Source organism: Gopherus flavomarginatus, chromosome 11 (genome assembly GCF_025201925.1).
Source record: "Gopherus flavomarginatus isolate rGopFla2 chromosome 11, rGopFla2.mat.asm, whole genome shotgun sequence".
NCBI lineage: Eukaryota > Metazoa > Chordata > Testudines > Testudinidae > Gopherus > Gopherus flavomarginatus.
In genome coordinates, this window is record NC_066627.1 from 18942270 (window position 1) to 18951360 (window position 9091).

A 9091-nucleotide genomic window follows, 5' to 3' on the forward strand; every position below is an offset into this window, starting at 1 on the left:
GTTTAGTCTGGAAAAGAGAAACTAAGAGAGGATATGATAACAACTTTCAAGTAGATAAGAGGTTGTTACAAGGAGGAGGGAGAAAAATATTCTTCCTAACCTCTGAGGACAGGCTAAAAAGCAATGGGCTTAAATTACAGCAAGAGAGGTTTAGATTGAACATTGGGAAAAACTTCCTAACTGTCAGAGTGGTTAAGCATTTGAATAAATTGCCTTGGGAGGTTGTGAAATCTCCATCATTGGAGATTTTTAAGAACAGGTTAGATAAATACCTGTCACGAACTGTCTTGATAATACTTAGTCCGGTCATGAGTTCAGAGGACTGGACTAGCTGATCTCTCGAGGTCCCTTCCAGTTCTATGATTCTATGATTTGAGAGAGAATGATCTCTAAATTTCAAAACACATTAAGAAAATGGTAAGTGATATTATCATCAACTATTTTGTAATAGAGGGAACAAAGCCTCAGAGAACGGAAGTGTAAGCCCAAGGTCAAGGAAAGAAAGAGAAAGGAAGAAAACCCAGGTTTCTGCAATCAAATTCTATTGTCCACTCCACTGGAATCTGGTAGACAGATTCCAGTGGAGTGGAAAATGTCAGATATTGTGGCTAATGTAACACATAAGACATGATCAGGAAGCTGAAGGTGAGATGTGTACAGCCATAGAAATACCAGACAGCAGTAATATTTCCAATGTCAATTAACTTAGGTCCTTTTGAAATTTTACCCAGCATGCCTCTGCTATCTGGGGTCTTCACTCAACCATTGGGATGGCAACTAGCAGAGAGAAGCCAGAAATGAAATGCTGACTGTTTTGCAGTGTAAGTTAGACTCTAAATGGCAGAATTTGTTTTATTTCCCTAGATGAAATCCACAGCAAACAAATGCCAGGGAAATCAAACGACCGTGACAGAATTCATCCTCCTGGGATTTGGGGATCTTCCTGGACTTCACATTCTTCTCTTCCTGCTGTTCCTAGTGATCTACATTGTGACCATGGCTGGGAACATCCTCATTGTTGTGTTAGTTGTGACTGATCAGCACCTGCACACCCCCATGTACTTCTTCCTGGGGAACTTGTCCTGCTTGGAGACCAGCTACACCTCCACCATGCTGCCCAGGATGCTGGACAGTTTCCTGACTGGGAACAGAACCATTTCTGTTCCCAGCTGCATCATACAATTATATTTCTTTGGTTCTCTGGCAGGCAAAGAATGTTGTCTACTATCTGTGATGTCTTATGATCGGTATTTAGCGATATGCAAACCTCTGCATTATGCAGCCCTGATGAACGACAGGTTGTGCCTCCAGCTAGCGGTCGCGTCATGGACAGGTGGATTTGTGTCTGTTGCCTTCTTAATATCTGTGATGTCACAATTAACATTCTGTGGCCCCAATGAAATTGACCATTTCTTTTGTGATTTTAGTCCAATAATGAAACTGTCCTGCAGCGACACTTACTGGCTGGAGGTTTCAGCTGTCGTACATTTCTCCCTATTCACATTTCCTCCGTTTCTGTTGACCCTGGCATCTTATGTTAGTATCATCACCACCATCCTGAGAATCCCGTCCACGGCTGGGAGACAGAAGGCCTTTTCCACCTGCTCTTCCCACCTCATCGTGGTGACAATTTTCTATGGAACCCTCATCATTGTGTATCTGCTATCAGACTCTGATGCACTGAGGGTCTTGAACAAAGTGTGCTCTGTTTTCTATGGAGTCCTGACCCCTTTGGTCAACCCCCTCATCTACAGCCTGAGAAACAAGGAGGTAAAGGAAGCCTTGAGAAAAGCTCTCCTTAGATTTTTTGTCTTTTAGAGGAGTACAGGCATTTCAAGCTAATCGTAGATATATGAACCTGCAAACTCTGACTCATGCATAGCCCTAATTCATCTTTCTGTGCCAGTGGAACTCTAGACTAGCACGATCAGGACTTTTTGTGTCCAAGGGCGGATTCTACTTATTCAACTTATGGTCATGTGACATGTTTTGGAGAAAAATTAGTACACCAAGCCAAATCCTGCGACATGCACTGCACACTCATTTGCACTCTCATCTCTGAAGCATACAGTGTATCCTCCTTGAACATATAGTCCTTATTCTTTGAGTGTGGATGACTTTCACATTAATATGAGAATTACTTCACACGAATGAAATACTTCAAAATGTGCTCGTTCAGAAAGTTCACGTTTATCCTCTCTCCTGATTTGTCCAGAATGATTGTAAAACTGGAATAAAAATGCAGTTCAGTTAGAACATATTAGATTTGGATTAGCTGGTGCATATAACTGAGATTCATTCTTAAGTGGGGCCATGGTAATATCATGTAACTCAGCCGATCCTCAGTCTTTCTCTCCTGGTAATTTCCCTATGGCAGTTCTATTACCTGAAATGACTCCTTGAGAGAAGGTAACTGTACAGGCTGGCAAGAGTTCTCATTGATGACTTTACAAGAATTCAGTGATTTTAAGCTAATATATATGTGTATATTATTGGGCCAATAAGGGCATATGATCTTGCAAATTCTGTTTCACATGAGTAGCCCATATTTATCTTTGTGTGAATGTTGAACTCATCAGAATCATGACTTGCGTAGAGTGTGGGTGTTGCCTACCTGTGGCCATCTGACTTGTTTTGGAGGAAAATTAGGAAACAAAGCTATATCCTTCGACACTCACTGTTCATTCACTCCCACTGTAAGGTGTGAAGAATACTGTGATCCTTGCCCAATTTGGATTCTTATTCTCTGCAAGTGGACGGCTTTGCAGGTAAATATTTTAATTAGTTCATGAGACTAAAATTTTATAATTGGGATCCTTAAGAAATTTGGCATTTGTCATCTGCAGCTTTGTCATGAGAGATCTTCAGAGTGGAATAAAACTTAACTCTTCTCACTTTCCATAATGTTAAAACTCATTTGAAATATGTGTGTAGGCCACATTTGAAAACATTAGGTTATAATGCAGCTAAATTGTTAAGAGAATTTCTTCCAGATCATTAAATTAGGAATACATTTTGCACATTGCCAAGCTCAGGTCACTTTTAAATGGGACCCTGGTGACATCAGAAGTAAATCAACCAATCCCTACACTTCTTTTCCTGCTAATTTGAATGTTGTAGTTCTTGCTACCTGAAATGACTGATTAAGGGAAGGTCAATGTGCAGGTGGGCCAAGAGTTCTCATTGACACCTTGGCCCCCATGAGTGTTATTCACACAAGCTACCTGCCCTTGTGATTCATCATAGTGGTGGTGTGTCTCTGCTACTATCATAACCTTAGTCCCAGATTTGGACCTTAGCGTCCAAAATATGGGGGTTAGCATGAAAACCTCCAAGCTTAGTTACCAGCTTGGACCTGGTACCTGCTGCCACCACCCAAAAAAATTAGAGTGTTTTGGGGCACTCTGGTCCCCCTGAAAAACCTTCCCTGGGGACCCCAAGACCCAAATCCCTTGAGTCTCACAACAAAGGGAAATAATCCTTTTTCCCTTCCCCCCTCTCTGTTCCCAGTCCTGGAAACAAAAAGTACTTTCCTATTCCCCCAGAGGGAATGCAAAATCAGGCTAGCAAATCCAACACACAGATCTCCCCGATTTCTTCCTCCCACCAATTCCCTGGTGAGTACAGACTCAATTTCCCTGAAGTAAAGAAAAACTCCAACCGGTCTTAAAAGAAAGCTTTATATAAAAAGAGAGAAAAATACATACAAATGGGCTCTCTGTATTAAGATGATACAATACAGGGTCAATTGCTTAAAAGAATATTGAATAAACAGCCTTATTCAAAAAGAATACAAATCAAAGCACTCCAGCACTTATATTCATGCAAATACCAAAGAAAAGAAACCATATAACTTACTATCTGATCTCTTTGTCCTTACACTTAGAAACAGAAGACTAGAAAGTAGAAACTGCTTCTCCAAAGCTCAGAGAAAGCAGGCAGACAGCCAAAAGACTCAGACACAACTTCCCTCCACCCAGAGTTGAAAAAAATCCGGTTTTTCTGATTGGTCCTCTGGTCAGGTGCTTCAGGTGAAAGAGACATTAACCCTTAGCTATCTGTTTATGACACGCCCCCCAAATTGCAGACAGTGGGGAAGCTCACTGGCGGCGATTTCCTTCTAGAACTTTAAAATAAACAGATTACTACAACACATGCACCTTTACATACACTACTAAGTATATAACTAACAGACTTCTACATTTTAAGAACACTTTTTAACTACTGAATTCTGGGAAACTCTCACAGGAGAGTGCATCAGCTACTTTGTTAGAAGCTCCTGTGATGTGCTGAATTTCAAAATCAAAATCTTGGAGAGCTAAACTCCAACGAAGAAGTTTCTTGTTGTTCCCCTTGGCAGTATGAAGCCACTTTAGTGCAGCATGGTCAGTTTGTAGTTGGAACCGCCGTCCCCAAACATATGGGCGTAGCTTTTCCAGGGCGTACACAATGGCATAGCATTCCTTTTCACTGACTGACCAGTGACTTTCCCTCTCAGACAGTTTCTTGCTGAGAAACACGACAGGATGGAAGTTGTGATCTGTTGCTTCCTGCATGAGCACTGCTCCTATACCACGCTCAGATGCATCTGTGGTTACTAGGAATGGCTTGTCAAAATCCGGGGCCCTGAGCACAGGGTCAGACATGAGCGTTGCCTTAAGTTGGGTAAAGGCCTTTTGACACTCATCAGTCCACTTAACTGCATTTGGCTGGGTCTTTTTGGTCAGGTCGGTCAGTGGGGCAGCGATTTGGCTGTAGTGTGGTACAAATCGCCTGTGGTATCCGGCCAAGCCTAAGAAGGATTGGACCTGCTTCTTGGACCGTGGGACAGGCCACTTTTGGATAGCATCCACCTTGGCCTGTAGGGGGTTTATGGTTCCTTGACCCACCTGGTGCCCCAGGTAAGTCACTCTGTTTTGGCCTGACACTTTTTGGCCTTAACAGTTAGTCCTGCCTGCCTGATGCGCTCAAAGACCTTTTCCAGGTGTAGTAGGTGCTCGGGCCAGGAGTCTGAAAAAATGGCCACATCATCGAGGTAGGCAACTGCAAATTCTCCCAGTCCAGCTAGTAGACCATCTACCAGCCTCTGGAAGGTGGCGGGTGCATTTCGAAGGCCGAAAGGAAGGACATTGAATTCATACACCCCCGCATGGGTGACGAATGCTGACCTCTCCTTGGCAGGTTCATCTAGCGGTACTTGCCAGTACCCCTTGGTTAAGTCTATTGTAGAGATGAACTGGGCATGTCCCAACTTTTCCAATAGCTCATCGGTGCGTGGCATTGGATAGTTGTCCGGACGAGTTACCGCATTTAGCTTACGGTAGTCCACGCAAAAGCGTATTTCCCCATCTGGTTTGGGTACCAGAACCACTGGAGATGCCCATGCACTGGTAGATGGGCGGATTATACCCATCTGTAGCATGTTCTGGATCTCCCGTTCTATAGCAGCTTGGGCATGAGGAGACACCCGGTAGGGTGGGGTTCTGATTGGGTGAGCATTACCTGTATCAATGGAGTGGTATGCCCGTTCAGTCCGTCCTGGGGTGGCTGAGAACAATGGGGCGAAGCTAGTGCACAGCTCCTTGATTTGTTGCCGCTGCAGACGTTCCAGGGTGGTTGAGAGGTTCACCTCTTCCACGCCACCGTCTTTTTTCCCGTCGTAGTAGACACCGTCAGGCCACTCAGCATCCTCTCCCTGGACTGTAAACTGACAAACCTGTAAGTCTCTGGAATAGAAAGGCTTGAGAGAATTAACATGGTAAACTTTAGGCTTTAGTGAGGAATTGGGAAATGCTATGAGGTAGTTTACAGCTCCCAGGCGCTCTTGGACCGTGAATGGCCCTTCCCATGATGCTTCCATCTTATGGGCCTGTTGTGCCTTCAAGACCATAACCTGGTCTCCTACTTTGAAGGAACGTTCTCTGGCATGTCTGTCATACCAGGCCTTTTGCTCTTCTTGAGCATCCTTTAGGTTCTCTCTAGCAAGGGCTAAAGAGTGTCGGAGGGTGCTTTGTAGGTTGCTTACAAAGTCCAGAATGTTAGTTCCTGGAGAAGGCGTAAACCCCTCCCATTGCTGCTTCACCAACTGTAATGGCCCCTTAACCTCGTGACCATACACAAGTTCAAATGGTGAAAACCCTAAACTGGGATGTGGTACAGCCCTGTAGGCAAACAGCAACTGCTGCAACACTAGGTCCCAATTATTGGAGAATTCGTTGATGAATTTTCGTATCATGGCCCCCAAAGTTCCATTGAACCTTTCCACCAGGCCATTGGTTTGATGGTGGTACGGGGTGGCAACCAAGTGATTCACCCCATGAGTTTCCCACAGTTTTTCCATGGTCCCTGCCAGGAAATTAGACCCTGAATCTGTAAGGATGTCGCAGGGCCAACCTACCCTGGCAAAGATGTCTGTTAGGGCCAGGCACACAGTGTTAGCCCTGGTGTTGCCTAGAGCGACTGCTTCTGGCCATCGGGTAGCAAAGTCCACTAAAGTCAGTACGTACTGCTTTCCTCTGGGCGTCTTTTTTGGGAAAGGGCCCAGAATATCCACAGCTACTCGCTGAAATGGGACCTCAATTATGGGGAGTGGCTGGAGAGGGGCCTTGACCTGGTCTTGAGGCTTTCCCACTCTTTGGCATACCTCACAAGACCGGACATACTTGGCAACGTCCTTGCCCATCCCCTCCCAGTGGAAGGACTTCCCCAACCGGTCTTTGGTTCTGTTCACCCCAGCATGGCCACTGGGATGATCATGGGCTAAGCTTAAGAGCTTCCCCCGGTACTTAGTTGGAACCACCAACTGTTTTTGCGGCTGCCATTCTTCCCGGTGTCCACCAGAAAGAAGTTCCTTGTATAAAAGTCCTTGGTCTATAACAAACCGGGATCGATTAGAAGAGCTGAGAGGCGGTGGGGTGCTCCGTGCCGCCGCCCACGCTTTCTGAAGGCTGTCATCTGCTTCCTGCTCAGTCTGGAACTGTTCCCTTGAGGCTGGGGTCACCAGTTCTTCCTCAGACTGTGGACTTGGGCTTGGTCCCTCTGGAAGCGATGTAGGTGATGGGGTTGTTTCCGTTGCTGGTGAACCGCTCTCCGCTGGTGCACCTGAGGGTATTTCAGGCTCTGGCTGAGCCTTTTGGGTATGGCTGTCTTTTGCTTCTGCCAGTTCTGGCTCGCTGGCGCCCTCTGGCGTTGAGTTTGAAGATGTGGTTGCACTTGCTGGTGCTGGTTGCTGTTCCAGTTCCGGGCCTGGGACTGGAGGTGCTGTGGCTGTTTCAGTGGTTGGCATGGAATCCGGGTCCACTACCTCTGTCTGGGTCTCTGGTAACACAGACGGGGCCTCTGTGGCGGCTCAGGAACAGGAATGGGTTTGGAAGCTTGCCTGGTTTGGCTACGTGTAACCATTCCCACTCTCTTGGCCCGCCTCACCTGGTTGGCCAAGTCTTCCCCCAGTAGCATGGGGATAGGATAATTGTCATAGACTGCAAAAGTCCACATTCCTGACCAGCCTTTGTACTGGACAGGCAGTTGAGCTGTAGGCAAGTCTACAGCTTGTGACATGAAGGGGTAAATTGTAACTTTGGCCTTTGGGTTGATGAATTTGGGGTCAACGAAGGATTGGTGGATAGCTGACACTTGTGCCCCCGTGTCTCTCCACGCAGTAACCTTCTTTCCGCCCACTCTCAAATTTTCCCTTCGCTCCAAGGGTATTTGAGAGGCATCCGGGCCTGGGGATCTTTGGTGTGATGGTGGTGTAATGAATTGCACTCGCATGGTGTTCTTGGGACAGTTGGCCTTGATATGTCCCAGTTCATTACACTTAAAGCATCTTCCATCTGATGGGTCACTGGGCCGAGGTGAGTTACTGGAGACTGGTGAGGTGGAAGGGTAGGGTGTCTGTGGCTTTACTTGGGTGGTATGTGGGGTCTTTGGCTGTCCTCGGTGGTAGGGTTTATGGTCTGTGTGCCCCCTGGGGTAATCGTTCCCCTTGACAGTAGCTTTCTTGCTTTCTGCCAGTTCCATCCATTTGGCTCCAATCTCCCCCGCCTCAGCGATATCTTTGGGATTTCCATCTTGTATGTACCGTGTGATGTCTTCAGGAACACCATCCAAGAACTGCTCCATTTGTATGAGGAGGTGCAGTTCTTCCAAGGTTTGAATGTTGTTTCCTGTTATCCAGGCCTCATAGTTTTTTGCAATGTAGTAGGCGTGTTTGGGAAATGACACCTCTGGTTTCCACTTTTGGGTTCTGAAGCGCCGACGGGCATGATCTGGGGTTATCCCCATCCTGTATCTGGCCTTGGTTTGAAAAAGTTTATAGTCATTCATTTGCTGCTTAGGCATTTCAGCTGCCACCTCTGCTAAAGGTCCACTGAACTGTGACCTCAATTCTACCATGTACTGGTCTTCGGGAATGCTGTACCCAAGACAGGCTCTTTCAAAATTTTCCAAGAAGGCCTCGGTGTCATCACCTGCCTTGTAGGTGGGAAATTTCCTGTGCTGTGGAGCAATAATGGGCGCCGGGTTGTTAGGGTTGGCTGGCACATGCAGCCCAGCTTTTGCCAACTCCAGTTCATGTTTTCTCTGTTTTTTCCTTCTCTTCATTCTCTTTTTGTTGTTTTTCCATTTCTTTTTGGTGCTTTTCCATTTCTCGGCGGTGGGCCAACTCTTCTTCTTCTTGTTTCCTTCGGTGGGCGAACTCTTCTTCTTCTAGTTTTCTTTTGTGTGCTGCCTGTTTGATTTGTTCTTCTCTTTCTTTCATCTCCATCTCTTTTTGTTTTATTTCCAGTTGTCGCCTGTGTTCAGCTTCTTTGATTTGCTCTTCGGCCTCAATTTTTGCCTTAGAAGTCATGATTCCTGTTTTCTTGTGTTGGGGTGCCCTCCGGTGTTTATCTTCTGAACTGCAGGCTCTGTTGCCTCCTGGAGTCTGTCTAGCAACAGTGCTTTTTTCCTTTTCTCTCTCTAGCGTAAACTAGAAAAACCACTTTATTTGCATATATATAGTGCTGGAACTTGCCTCCTAATGGGAGGGCTATTGCATGACAAAAGACCCTTAACAGTCTGGTAATGGCTTCTTGCTTAACATGCAAGCCAC

At 45.9% G+C, this 9091-nt stretch overlaps 1 protein-coding gene across 1 annotated transcript; it reads left to right on the top strand.

Moving 5' to 3' along the window:
• The first annotated feature begins 864 nt into the window (after window positions 1–864).
• On the top strand, window positions 865–1818 carry LOC127031171 (olfactory receptor 11A1-like). Its single transcript, XM_050917934.1, has one exon. The coding sequence runs from the start codon at window positions 865–867 to the stop codon at window positions 1816–1818; it is 954 nt and encodes a 317-aa protein (XP_050773891.1).
• Window positions 1819–9091: the final 7273 nt, after the last annotated feature.